The sequence below is a fragment of the Oryza glaberrima genome, chromosome 11, assembly GCF_000147395.1.
Source record: "Oryza glaberrima chromosome 11, OglaRS2, whole genome shotgun sequence".
NCBI classification, from domain to species: domain Eukaryota; kingdom Viridiplantae; phylum Streptophyta; class Magnoliopsida; order Poales; family Poaceae; genus Oryza; species Oryza glaberrima.
In genome coordinates this window covers 13,264,394-13,279,157 of record NC_068336.1, presented here as the reverse complement: position 1 = coordinate 13,279,157, position 14,764 = coordinate 13,264,394, and the positions used below count along the sequence as shown (strand labels likewise).

At 41.9% G+C, this 14,764-nt stretch overlaps 2 protein-coding genes across 3 annotated transcripts; one reads left to right on the top strand and one right to left on the bottom strand.

Moving 5' to 3' along the window:
- The first annotated feature begins 1,638 nt into the window (after positions 1-1,638).
- Positions 1,639-5,631, top strand: LOC127754167 (uncharacterized). Of its 2 annotated transcripts, XM_052279640.1 has the most exons (4): positions 1,644-1,958; positions 4,507-4,681; positions 4,930-5,046; positions 5,311-5,616. In XM_052279640.1, exons 1-4 carry the CDS (start codon positions 1,750-1,752, stop codon positions 5,476-5,478), a joined length of 669 nt encoding a protein of 222 aa, XP_052135600.1. In that variant the 5' UTR covers positions 1,644-1,749; the 3' UTR covers positions 5,479-5,616. The 2 variants fall into 2 exon arrangements, with proteins under 2 accessions (XP_052135601.1, XP_052135600.1); XM_052279641.1 differs by lacking the exon at positions 4,930-5,046 and having other exon boundaries at positions 1,639-1,958; positions 5,311-5,631.
- Positions 5,632-10,157: 4,526 nt separating this feature from the next.
- LOC127753974 (uncharacterized) lies at positions 10,158-13,935 on the bottom strand. The gene is made up of 3 exons (XM_052279423.1): positions 13,468-13,935; positions 11,194-12,581; positions 10,158-10,597 (listed from the first exon to the last, which is right to left on the bottom strand). The coding sequence occupies exon 2, from the start codon at positions 12,577-12,579 to the stop codon at positions 11,215-11,217; it is 1,365 nt and encodes a 454-aa protein (XP_052135383.1). The 5' UTR covers positions 12,580-12,581; positions 13,468-13,935; the 3' UTR covers positions 10,158-10,597; positions 11,194-11,214.
- Positions 13,936-14,764: the final 829 nt, after the last annotated feature.

Sequence of the window (14,764 nt, the reverse complement as noted above, 5' to 3'; positions counted from 1 at the left end):
GCGAACGGCCGCCCACTGCAGGCGGGCGAGCGGGAGGCTGCGCGGCCCCGTCACCGCCCTTGCCTCCGCGGTCACCGGCTGCGCCGCCCCGTCACCCCCTCGGAGCCGCCGGCGTGTCGCTCATCCTCGACGGCGCCGCCTTCGCCTCCACGCGCCGCTCGTCCTCGGCCTCCACCGGCACGCGGGATTCCTCCGCCTGCGCCGATGCGCCGCTCATCCTCCGCCTCCACCAGCACGTGGGATTCCTGAGCTGGTCAGCCTCCGCCGGTGCCGCTCGTCCCCGCGCCCCTGCTCGCCGGCCGCCCCCCTCACGCCGCCGTCCACCGGCCTCCCTGGCGTGTCGCCGTGCGCACATATGCCTGAGAGAGAGATGGAAGTGAAGGGGTGAGAGGTGGTGAAGAGAGAGAGAGAGGGTACGACAGGTGGGTCCCACTAATTTTTTAAAAAAGAAAATGCTGACTGGATTGACATGCGTACGCCACTTAGGACAAACCACTCTGGATTGCAACGAGGGGGGTAATTTGTCCGGTATTGAAAGTTTAGGGTGAGCAATGTCCGGTTTTGTGGTTCAGGGGGTAATTCGGTCAACCGCGATAGTTCCGGGGGAGTAATTCGTACTTTTTCCTTTCCCTTTTGTTCATCCGCTTTTTTTCATCCCTAAATTTTATTCGTAATTTTTGTTATACGGAAGGGTTTGCGCACATTGTGAGGATTCTATTTTTTTTATCCGACCGGTCTTTTCGTCGTCGGGCCGAACCCTAGCACTACCGCCACATTGATCGGCCTTCTCAGGCTTTCCCTCCTCCAATTAATTGCAAAAATCAATTCTCCACTACTCCATCATCATTTTCCCCATAAATTTTTTCATTCAGTTCTCCTTAATTTACCGGATTCAATCTTCCATATTTAGAAGTCACCATTTATATTCGAGAGTTTTGTGGATTCGCTGTGATTTTGATAAAAACGGAAAGAAAGATTGAGTGAATAAAAGCACTCAACTAATTTTAGGAGATTGAAAAAGATTCGAACGGATTTAATGGGGAGTACCGGTTCTGGCATCGTACTAAACAGTATTGTCTTTGAGGTTAAAGACCGCAGTCGACTATACAAGCTAGGCCCATAGCTCTACTTGTGAGCTAGGTCAAAGAGAAATAGGCCCAGTAGAGAGAATTACCGAGCTGGGCCGAGACTGAAAAGGAAGGAAGAAAATACCCCCTCCATCTACATCTACTTTTGATAGTTATATTTCATCTTGGCACATAGACCAAGGATAAGTGATTCTACTTATCATCCATTTAAATATGATACTAGTCATTCCTCGTAAATAAGCGATTCATTAATATTTACATTTCTCGATGCCCATATAGCAATTTTGTGTAGAAAAATGAAGACTCACATATTAAATTCAAGAAAGCCATTAAGATGATAAGTTGTTGGATTGAAATATGCATATCAAAATATAACTATCAAAAGTAAATGGAGGGAGTAAGTTTTTATCCAAAACCAAATAGTATAATAATGTATAGCAATCAAAAATGTTTTTGCCCGTTGCAACGCACGGATATTTTTTTAGTTGAAAATAAAATACAATTGGTGCATTGGGAATTGCAAGTTTTGTAGGCTGCCATCGAAGAGGCGGCGAATTCTGAAACAAAATCGAATATTCTGCTATGATCCTGGCGGGAAGGGAAGGGAAGCGACTTGCGGCGGAGCCCTCCCCGCGTCTCCCCCGCCATCCCACCACCGCCGATGGCCGCTAGGCCCGCCACCGACGGGGAGGGCGTCGACGCCTCCGTACCCTGGTGGCGGCGGAAGCGCCCGCGGCTGCTGCCGCCGCCGCCGCCGGAGGCCGACGCGGAGCAGGTGAAGGCGGAGGCGCTGGCGCTGATGGCGGCCCACCCCGTGCTCCCGCGGCTCGTCGTCTTCGACCTCGACCACACCCTCTGGCCGTTCCAGTGGTTCGTCCTCGTCGCTCCCTATACTCCCATCTCCTTATCCCATACTGAATACCAAGGGCTCTCATACCGTTTTCTTGGGCTCCCTACTTTCAGAATTATTGTTTGGGATATCCCATTATCAAAGAAGCGCTTGTCTTGTGCTTGTGATGCTGCATTATTCGAGGTACTCCTCAAATTGATTGACTGCAGGGAAAATGTGGTGAACAAAAATTACTCGCCAAATTGTACTGTGACTAGTGAGGGATCGATTTCAAGCATCAATTTTGCTATGCCTAATTTCAATGATGCAACTACTTCAGGAATGGGAAGTTACATGTTTTGCATAACTACTGAGAGTCTGAGTATGTGTATTTACAAATTACATAGGGACTATGGAAAATGTGTGTGGGTATTAGAAAACTTTCTGGGTATGTTTGATAGTAGACATACTGACCTTGCTACAAATTCAGCTAGTCTTTTGGTTTTCCACATTCAGCAAACGGGCAATGGGACAGGCATTCGGGCAACTGGTATAATTTCAGCAGCCATCGAAATGATTGTGAAATTCTTGGGGTAGGCAAAGGGCTTGGGCACAATTCCCACGCCTTCTTTATTTTCACGGTCTTGGTAGCTTAGGTTAGTTAGAGTGTTGTAGTTGTGGTTTTCGCCCAGTTTTCCCTAATTAACTGTGCATTGTAAGGTTTGTTCACTTTTTCTCCTTAAAATAGGGCATTTTCTTCTTCATACAAAACGTCGGCAATGGCCTGACCGTTCGAAAAAAAAAACTATAAGCCGCATGTTTTTTGGTTTTTATTATCTATTGGTGGTTACTTTGTCATGTGGGACTATACAAATAGCCAGAGTAACCATAGCACAATGACCGATTGATCTAGCTCAGCTTCCAGGTAGTTTTGCTCTTGCTTAGGTCTTAAGTCAAATGACTCAGTTATTAGACTTTTGGTTAGGTATTAGATTAAGCTAGTTGAAGTTTCTTCTGGTCTACACACCTCTTTATGAGTTTCCAGCGGCATTTGAGTGGAATTACCAAATTAAATAAGCAATTTGTCAATCTCTCCCTTATGTGTCTCTCTTCCTGTCCTTGAACATGCACATTATCACAGCTCTGGTTCTCAAGTACAGGCTAAATCTATGATCTATCAGTTGATCGTACCTGTGGGCTAAGGGTTATACTCCAGTTTGGCATATTTCATACTTATGTTTCAGACTTAAGACCCTGTAATTCCAATCTTCACTATTGTTTGTTTGGATTTGTGTGTTCACAAGGATAAATGTTTATATAATTATCTTACTTTTTTTTTCAAAAACATAATTATGTTACTTGATTGGCTCCACTTAACATAACCCTTGGTAAATTTGTAGCATATTTAGTCTAGATTGAAATTCTTTTTGAAAATGTGTATGTTTATATATGACATTTGAGAACATTGATTTACACTAGTTGAATTCTCAGAGTGGTTTCAGCCCATGATGTCTTCTGCATAAGACTGAAACAGCATTGAACAAAGTGGTTTATTTTCCTTGAATACACAGTACTAAATTACCTAAGTATTTCCTTGATGTTCCTAGTGACAGTGTCTCTTTTCTGGGGATTTAATTGAGCCTCTTGATGCAGAACCTACTTAGGGCCTATTCGGTTCACAGGATTTTCAAATCACATGAATAGGAAAAACGTAGGAATAATGTAGGAATGCACGTGCAAAACAAAGGATTGGAACACAGGAATTTTTCCTACACTTAGCTAAACAAAAGAGGATGGAGTGGATGTTTTCATTCCTATGGAATTAGTACATTTTGGAGGATTGGCATAGTGTTCCTATGGAAAATTTTCCTTTGAATCCTACAAACCGAATGCATGAATAGTGCTTATTCCAAAGGAATTGAGATTTCCTTTAGGAATCCTTCAAAATAGTTATGTTGAACAATGGAACAAAATGAAACATTACAAAAAAAGGACACTATGAATTTCTCAAGCTTCCGGACATGATGGTTTTCTGCATACACAGCACTGACTACTAGCCCTCAAATTTGGAGTTAAAATGGTAAAATAAGAACCAGGAATCATGGAGACAAATGCATAAAAGGTAAGGTGAACAAAGCAAAGTTCAACATGGCAATATGGAAATCTTGTTAGCCTTGTATAAGTCAAAGGCGACTAGTAAGGTCAATTAGTTAAAATTGTTTTTCTTATCTAATGATTGACTTTGCTCACCTAACTAAATTGTTACAGTTTGACACTGACATGTTATGGAACTTGATGAAAATATTTATCTTTTCTCATATGTAATGTGACCTATCATACTCCATCTACTTGTGAGATCAGTGTTGGGCTGGCTTCTGCCTTCTTGCACTTCTCCATATATCCTTTATAGAACGATATAGTTAGATCCAATTGCCAGCTTTTGTTATAAGGTGCATCCCACATTTCTCAATTTCAGCATTACATTATAATCTGGGTAACATCAGCACTCCATGACATTTGACAAACCACTCATGTTATATTTATCCAACAAATTGATGCTACATTGATCAAGTTACAATTTCATTCCAGTGATCGTCTGCCAAAAGATGAACCCCCTTATCTTTATCCACAAGCTAGAGGTATACTGAAAGCACTTAAGGATAGGGGAATTGAGATGGCCATTGCTTCTCGAGCATCCAGGAAGAAAGGTGTTGCAAAAGCATTTCTGGAAAAACTTGGCATTCACTTCATGTTTGGGGCTCAGGTGAGAATTATTTATTCCACACGTTCTTAAAATGAAAAGGTAAAAAGAAACACTAATTAAGTGAAGTGTTTCCTAAGAACATAATAGCAGGATTATGTACAAAATAGTACAGTGGTAGGTGCAGCAAAAACAGACTTGCTTAACTGTTCAAAAATGTGCTAACAAACTTATGTCCGGCCTTCATTCCTATTCAAATATGGTCAGAAGTAACTTCTTGTTGTCACTAAATAAATTTTGATTAACTATAGGAAATATTCTACACTTGGAGTCCAAAGAATGTGCATTTCCAGAGTATCCATCGGAAGACAGGTGTACCTTTCAAGTCTATGCTTTTCTTTGATGATGAGGCCAGAAATATTATAGCAGTAAGATCTTTTCTTTGATACTTCCCTGATTGGATATCCCGGTGGAATAGCAACTGTATCAATGATGGAGTGTTTTATTTTTAGTGGAATTTAACCCAATCAACGATAGAATCTCCTTGTTGATTTTACAGGTTACTTAGGGCTCCAATTTTAACGTTTTTGTGGATGCGTACATATCCTTTGTTGCTGAATGTTTAAATGAATCCAGTCTTAAATTGCTGTATAACTTATTTTATCGTCAAACTTTTGTCTGTGTTGTTTCAGACAAGGAAATTGGGGGTCAGTTGTGTGCTTGTGGATACTGGTATAACTCTGGAGAAGTTAAGAACTGGACTAAGCAACTATGCTAATAGATCAGCATCACCAAATGCAGAGCCGGCGGGCGGGCGAAGTGCTGAGATTACGTGGTATTTAGATGTGGCTACTGGCTAGTTAATACTAGTCTGGGAGGACTTATGTATGCTCATGTATTATATACTCCTTTGGAGCACGTACTTTAATATAATTTTAATATAATTTAAGGGACAATTGCTTATTTTAACCATATTCTAAAAGCTGGCTACCAATTTGACCTCACTTTTTTAACTTTGCTTGTTTGACCTCGTTTTTCAAAATTAAAGATCAAGGTTAACCTTATTCCGTGAAGGTAAGCTAACAGTGTTAACTAAGAGGTAAATTGTCATTTTTAACCTTTCTCATTTGACAGAATTTTGATATGTCAATACAGTCGGAATAATTTACAGTGCGACTGTGCGACACATATTAGTGACCGAAATAGATTGAGATACAGTGCAGTCCTAACTGTGACTGCAAGTTAGGAACTACATATCATCTCAGCCATCTATTTTTTCAATGAACGGTCTAGATCTGATGCTACAGTGTTGCTGCTACAGTAGTTCTACTTTCAGATGTGAACAGCACTTCATAGATTTTGGACCCTTGGATTTGCATCAAAGGTCCTAGTGTGACTGCTTATGTTGCAGTAACACTAGGTACTGCACCGGATCCAAATCCGACCGAAATGTACAGCAAGCTGACCCTCTTGACAACAGGGTCAATACCTAGTCAAATTACAAGTGCACTTAGTATTTCCATCAGATTTATATTTTAAAGTGTTTTCACACGATAATGGTTCTACCACTGCTAAGAGGTCGATAGCCAAAAGTTTAGTGCTCCTTTGATTGTATCCTATAAAAGTTCTATGAAGGCATTTTAAAACAAAGGACTGGGTCTCTAAAACTTCTTCAAAATTCCCGTGAAACATACCTATGAAAGCGTATGTGTTTCATGGGTGATTCCTAAGCATATGCAATCTCTTCGGAATTTTCCTTTTGAATCTACTTCCAAATTCTGTCTTTTTTTCTGTGCTCTATCTGAATGGTTTCTTTTGTAGTTTGTGTTTTTCATTCCTCTTAGATTTTAAGGTGTCGTGCAATCTAATCGTATGAAAACATTCCATAGGATTCAAGGTGTTGTGACAATCTAATCATGCGCTTTTTTCATTAGTGTTTTGAAAATGGCAAAATCATCGTGCATTCTTGAGGAGCCTTAATTTTAAAGGACGTTTGAAAGAAAAAATTGGCCTTATAAAAGAACAAGGAATGCAGTATCCCGTTTGCTATCTTATATATGCTAGTAACTGAAATTATATTGTGACCGAGCAAAATCCAGCCAGCTAGTAACTGAAATTATATTGTGACCGAGCAAAATCTAGCCAGTAAAATTCTGGCCTATCTTGGATGGTTTTGCTCATATTTACCAGTAGGAAAGAAAATGAACAGCATATGAACAAGAACTCAATGACATTTTGCTCTACAACATAACAGTCATGCACAAGGGTGCCAAACGATAGGAACCGAGAAAGCGCAATTCAAAAGAAAATATGCAAATCCTGCTTTTTTTTAGCACAACAATTTCATAAAAATGCAAATCCTGCGCACTAGTCTGGAGGATGCAGAATTGCTGAGTACTACACAACTTTCACCAAGTTTTTTTTTTTACTGAACAGTCAACCAGCTGAAGTTTCATTTGAACAACCCGGGTAGGTGTTAAGTAACCTGAAGGCCTAACTGATTGTCTGATTCCAACACCATCACCACACAAAAATGATAAACAGTTACAGCTCTGTCAACACAATTTCAGAAGTAAAAATTGAGTTCAAAACAAATACGAAACTCTCCAGCAACCAGGGAGAAATGATTCAAAATTCAGTCTATTTGGGACAATATGAGTGGTAGATAAGTCCAGCAAGGAGTAACAGCAAGGCTCAACACAAACTTTTGGTGTTACATTCAAAACCCAGCATATAAATTTCACCTTCTAATAGCTACTAAAGCGAACTGGAGCAAACATTCCTGCTGCTACCAACAGCATAGTCTGTCTTGATGCTTAAACCTCCTGGACAGTCAAACCTGAAAAAAGAAATTCACAATCAGTAACAGCTAACAATGGCTGGTCAATTCAACAAAAGAAATTTTGTACCTTACGTGTCAGTGATAAAAACAGTAAAGCACAGAAAGCAATGTAAAAAACATATATAAATTCAGGATGAACTATAGACAGCTCAATTGTGTGTATTACAGGGTTGTAAGTTGGCTGGTCTTTAGGCTGCACCAATCCTTTGAAAAAGTTACATAAACTTGGGGTGCTGGGTTTTGTCTGTTGGACCAGGTCAGCAATTGTAGTGTTCTGCTTAGTGGCAGGTAGTTTTATAGCATATTTAATCTGAAACTGAACTGGTATTCCCAGTGCTATGATTACTTTTGCTGGTTTTCTTAGGACCAGGACAGGTGAAAATGAAATGACAATAACAAGATACACAATTTATTTTAGTTAATATCCATTATGCCATTTTCTTTTGAGTCAATAGGCCATCATAGTGACATACTGGCATCTCAATATATCACAAGTAAACAATAACAACCTGTACAAGCACAAGCAGGAACAATGGAGGATGGTTGCAACTGCTCAATCTCATCCTGAAGCAAGTTCCGGCCTATATGCAACTACTGGTTGCTAAGATTTCCATAAATGCAGACTAATATCTAAATGGAAGGGCATTTATCACCAGTTCCACCAGATTAGCATGTCAGACCAAGCTGAATTTTACAAAGGACATACAGAACCATACCATACCACTGTCTCAACCAGCCATTTTTTATAATCCTAGAAGCAAACAAATTTTAACAGTTCGCATCAACAAACAGTCCTACCACCACCACTTGCACCAGAACAGAGTCAATAGTGAAAAAGGTGGATGAAATGTAGGCACGGACCTGGGGGGAGCGACTGCTTGAGCTTGTTGGCCTTGTCGGCGTCGAAGACGCAGAGGGTGTAGAGGTACTTGGAGCACCGCACCTTGAACTTGACGGCGTCCTTGGTCCTCTTGATCCGCACCGACCGCGCGTCCTTCCTCCTCGCCGTCAGGAGGAAGTCCTTGATCTCGTGGATCTGCTTCGGCTGCGACAAGACCAAAACCAAACCAAACCACGGGGTCAATCGCATCCTCTCTTCGCGGCGGGGAAAGAGAGGGGAGGGAAGGAGAAACTCACCATGGTGGAAGGCGCTGCTGCTGCTGCTCGGCGGCAGAAGACGACGGAGGCGGCGGCGGCGGCGGCGGCGAGGGGTGGAGAAGACGAGGAGGCGAGAGAGAATGAAACCCTACTTGCTTTATATAGGAGCTAATCCGCTACCCTTGGGCCCAACTGATCCAGATGGCCCAGCAACTCCATATTGGGCGGAAGGCCCAAATAATCAGATGGCCCAGCACCGCCATATTGGGCCAACGGCCCAAGAGAGATTCCTATATGCATTCGTCACAACTCTGAGGCTGGCATGTGGGCCTCACACACTTCCAGATACGCTCTCTCCGTACTCGTAAAGGAAGTCGTTTAGTATAATGTTTAAGTCAAACCTTGGAAATATAAATCATGAATAAATCTCTCTTTTCAATAAATATTTTCATAGAAACAAGAAGTCAAAGTCATATTTTGGAGACCGTGTCGCTGTCCAAAACGACTTCCTTTACGAGTACGGAGAGAGTACCTTGTTCTTCTTCCTCCGTGAAACGGATAGGCCGGAATTCGATGTTGTGATCTTCCCCACTTTAGCAACTCATCTCCCACGTCTTCCACACGCACATTTTTGAAACTATAATTGGTGTTTTTTTAAAATGTTTTTTATACGAAAGTTGCTTTTAAAAAACATATTAATCCATTTTAAAAATAAATAATTAATTAATTATAAGAAAATGTGTTGCTCCATTTTACGTGCGCCGAAGGTGAGTTCCCAACCTCATCTCTCAAACAAAGCCTAAACAGGTTAAATCTGATTATCTTCTTCTGCATAAAACAACAAGCTTTGCAACTGTCGATGCCTTCATTTGGACCCAAAAAAAAAAAAGGGCATTTGCACTCTTATTCTTGTTTTCCACTGCAATTGTGATTACCTTACTTCTCTAAGTTTGTGATTTATTTAAACCGAAGTATATGTACTTGTCCTCATTCCTTTAAGATGGCTAGATTTGAACTGTCAATGCCCACACTTGCAGATTTACCTCTGTTTTTGTAGGGAACCCTATGTTTTTCTTAGGATGCTTCTTTCCCTATTTTGGCATCAAACATGCTTATGTGAATTTACGCCCCTGTTCTGACATGAATTTTCACTTACACAATTTTTTTTTTAAAAAAATGAGGGAATGAACAAGCTTGACATATGCCCATGTTTTAAAGTGAATTTTAACAATGCTAAGGTTATGTTCGTATCCCCCAGTTGGGAACTAATACCTTACACATGGAAAAAAAACAGTCCATTAACGCGTAGTTAATTAAGTATTAGTTTTTTTTCTAAAAATGGATCAATATAATTTTTTTAAGCAACTTTCATATATAAACTTTTTGAAAAAACACACCGTTTAGCAGTTTGAAAAGCGTGCACGCAGAAAACGAGTGACATGGATTGGGAACACTAACTAACGAACACAGCTAGGAAAGCTGTGTGCAATTAGCACGTGATTAATTAAGTATTTAATATATATTTATTCAAAAATAGGTTAATATGATTTTTTCAAGCAACTTTTTTATAGAAACTTTTTGAAAAATCGCACCGTTTATCAGTTTGAAAAACGTGCACGCGGAAAACGAAAAGAAGGAGTTGGGAACATGTCCTACCAAACGCCTAAGTCGTTTAACAGGATGGGGGCAAGCACAAGCTCTATTTATTTTAAAAAAACGGTGGTAAGAACCAAATGCTATAAAAGAAAACTCTAAGGCATAAAGTATCACAAACTCAAAAGTAATATACTCCTAATGCTCTTTGTTATATAATACCCAATACATCTACAGTTGGAACAGAACATAGCAGCACAGAGCTAGCTCTTGTACCAGCAAGTTGGAATAGTAGCGAGTCGGACAAAGGGAATAATAGAACCACATCACTGGTTATGTTGGAAGTCCAATATCCCAAGTAATCCAGCAGGACACTGTTTGAGATTCTGGCTTTCCAAAATGTTGGCTTACAGTAACCTCAAAGGTGCTTAGGCTTTTAACATAACCTGAAAATAAATAGAACAAAAACTTCAGTACGATGGCTTTGCCCGAGCAAGTTGCATATAGTTTGATGTTGAATTGCTCTAGCTATGAGATGTGTCAATATCGAAATTCTGAAAATGTGACTGTGGGGCATGTTCAATATGCCTTTAGGAAAACTAAAACTCATAGACGCTGGACTTCTACTATTGTTCCTTTTTCTTCAAAAATAGAGGATTGCAGAAATCACGAAAGAAGATTATAAATAAGAACTTCTGAATGGCAGAACATCATAACTTTATTTGAAGAAGTAGAGAATTACATCAAGCACAACGTTGTGTAAACGAATAAAAAAGGTAAAGAATTCATTGTGGTTTTCTTCAGAATAAACTAACTGAACTGGAATATCTACGGTCAAGGGTGAACTTGTTTACCTTTGTCTACAGTTTTGAATGATTTTAGAATACATATAATTATGTAATATATTCAAAATGTCAGTGGATGCCAATCCTAAAGTATTAGAGACAAAAACAAATATATCAAAAATTTATAACAAAAGTAGAGGGAGAAAAAATATTGTAAGATATAATTGCAGGAAAACGAACATGACAATGTGACTCACCATACAGGAGGATTGATTGTTTTACTTGTTGCCAAATGGACCAAAACGCTGCCAAATATGCTCCATTAAGTCCCTTCTAAGTTGTGCATGTGTTGGTTGAGCACAAACAGAAGCATTTCTCCGTACCACTTCAGCATAACAGTCAGCAGGCACAGTGTTGATATCTGATAAAAGAACAGCCAGTGTCCCTAAGATTTCATCCGAGTCAAAACAAGAGCTTCCCATATCTTTCTCATCCTCAACTGTCATGTTGTGAAGTATAATGCAAGCTTGCATAATTTTGACAAGAGTCTCTTGTTGAAAGAAACGAGTGGGACCACGCACAATGGCAAAACGAGATTGTAGAAGTCCAAAGGCTTCCTGGACGTCCTTCCTTGCTCCTTCTTGATGCCGTGCAAACAATCGATCCTTTTCGCTCTGAGGGAGGGTTACTGTTTTAACAAAGACATTGCCTTCTGGGTATATTCCATCAGCAAGATAGTAGCCTGTATTGTATTGCCTCCTGTTGACAGAAAATTGCACATGAGCAGCTTGGCCTTTCAACAATTCGGTGAACAACTGTGGTTGGCCGAGAATGGTGATCTCATTGTTCGATCCAATGGCACCAAAGAAAGCATGCCATATCCAGCTGTCATTTGAAGCAACCGCTTCAAGAATCATTGTAGTCGCACCATGATCGGTATGAGTAAGGTGACGCCTCCATATAACTGGGCAATTTTTCCACTCCCAGTGCATACAGCCAATACTTCCTAACATGCCAGGGAAGCCCCGTGCCTCATTCATTTGTAGTATATGTTGCATATCCTCACTAGTGGGGCTTCGCAAATATTCTTCACCAAAATTGTCAATCACCCCTTCCACAAACCAATCCAAACACTCCAGTGCTGTGCTGATACCAGTATCTACGTATTCATCAATGGCGTCTCCGAGGGTGCCACATGCTAATGCACGAATGGCTATTGTGCATTTTTGCAAAGGTGAGAGCCCTTGACGATTAATGGCATCTCTCCTACTGGTGAAATAGGGAGACCACTCACCTAAGGCATGAACAATACGTAGAAAAAGGGGTCTTCTCATCCGGTACCTTGCACGGAACTGTTTATCACTGTAGATTGGATCTTTAGAGAAGTAATCTTCCATGAGTCGTCGATGGCCCTCTTCGCGGTTCCTCTTTACATATTTCCGTTCACCACTTCGAGGGTGAGATGTACTAGCTTTCTGAGCTTCAATCTTGGCCTCAATCTTCACAATGATCCGCTGAAGAAAATTGTCCACGATGCTTTGCTCAGCAATGAATTCTTCCATAGAGTATATGCTGGCTGGGTGGATGATGTTGCTATCTTCGGAATCATTTGAGCTTGAAGATGTGTCTGATTGATGGGACATACCTGAAAAGAAAAGGGAGACTCGTATATCAAGGTTCAATGGCAAGTAAAATACACTACTGATCCCAAATCCAAATAAACATTAAACAACAGAATTGAGCTTAGTTTTAAAAAATTTATACCTCGCCTATAAAAGGAACTTCATAGAAAAAGATGCAAGTGGAAAAACGAGGAGCTTAAGGATTATTCTAAACTAACCAGTCGCTAGCATTAGCAACTTTGAGATCCATTATACTCTTTTGTAGTTAAAGAAATCTAAATGAAATTGGCATTGTTTATTATGCATGTACATACATATTGTGTATAAGATATCAGCCTTCGGTGTCCTATAAATTTTCTCTGGTGAACTGTATACTTTTGCATACCCTCTAAGAAGAAATGACACTACGTAAATACGCTAACATTTATGATGTGTTCACCATTGAATTAATAGTCAAAGGCCCAAACGGAACTGCATGCAACAGAGTGCCAGAACTATTTTGCCTGGGTTTACTTTACTGCAAGCTTGAACGAGTTGATTTCTTTTAGTGATTTACAGTTGATTCACTTTCGGTACATTACAAGTGTTAGCGATTAGGATAGTCTACTACTAGCATTTTAAAGCAGCTACCAGAACAAATGTTCTGATTCATCAGTTCTTGGGCTCCTGATAAATCAGCAGCTGTGACAAATGAATATCAGGGCATTGCTTGGTATGAGCAAGTAGCATTCCCCCATTTTTTTTTTCTGACAACCATATCATTGGACGCTAACTTAACCCACTTATTTTATTAAAAAAATCTAATTAATAGCTCCACCATGAAATTTTTGCCACAGATCGAAGCAAACCAGGCGGGATTAGACAGGCGTAATCCCCCGAGATACGGAAAAAAAAGAAAGGGGAGATTACCTCCTCCGTGCAGGAGGGCGAGAGAGCAATTGATCGGTGAAAGCGACCAGGCGAAGACGAAGGGGAACCGTAGTGCTGAAGACACAGCCGCGCAACACGCACAGGAGACCCCCCTCGCTGCGCAGGCGCTGCTGCGGCCACCACCCCACCCCGTTCACGCCGAGTCGCGGGCGCGACGGTGACGACGACGAAGAGGAGGGGGAAACCGGCGGAGAACGCGCACTCGCGCAGAGAGGGGAATGGGGATAGGGGTTTTGGCGTTGCTGTCGTCGGTACAGGAGGCGGCGGCGGCGGCGCAACCACGCAGTGCTGCTACCGGAGGATGCGCGTAAGGTGGATAGAGGTGGGACAAAATGGGCGCCGACGACGACAGGCGGCGACGGAGGCAGGCAGCCAAGGACGACGAAATCGGCCGGCGGCGAGCTGAGTGTTGAGCTGCGAGCACGCCATGGAGATCAACGTCGTGGGCCTGCGGTAAGTAGGCCTTACTCCTGACAATAGGCTGGGTATCAGAAAGGAATAAGATTATTTGGCCTCCCTCATATCTTGCCCTTGCCTAATAGTATTCCTCAACCATAAAACCGGGTATAACACCTCCTTCCCAAGGCAGCATTGAGCCTAGTTTTAGCTTACGTGATGTCGGCCACTCCTACCCTCACTTCCCCAAGCTAAAATCAGATTGAGTGTTGTTTGGGAGTAGATTCGCCTAATGGTATGACGAAGGGTATGGTGGTGAGGAGGCGACCGTTGAGGAGCCGAAGCAAGTGGAACCGCTGCCGCTACTATGGATAGGTGCAGAGATCATCGCCGTCTTCCCAAGAGTCCTACTTCCTCTGCAGCCATGCCGTATCAGAGACGGAGCTATCAGGGCTTCGTTTGCTTCCACAAGTGGCGGCCAACGGCCCGACGAGCTACCCGCCGCACACTCACGCTCCTGCCCAACGCGCGGCAGAAACGTCAGGACGGTTGTGGGTTCAACTGGGAGTGGATCTGGGAGAAGCCCGCACTAGAGTCGCCGTTGACAGGGGCATCACACGCTAACTCGTTTGTTGTTTGCCGCGTTCGAGTAATCTGCAGTTGGAGCCGTGCTGGTGTGAATCGAGCATTGTTCGTGAAGCTGCTGCAGGTAGAGGCAGGAGCTGATGTTGCTTGATATAACTTAGCAGCAGGTGGAGATGAATTCTACTCTTAACACATTTTCTCTCCGCAAATGTGGCCACAATTTGCGAACTTTCTGCACATTTTCCGCTGACGGGAGCAAGACGTCGTAGTCCAACAAGGTGCGTAGCGTCGGCAG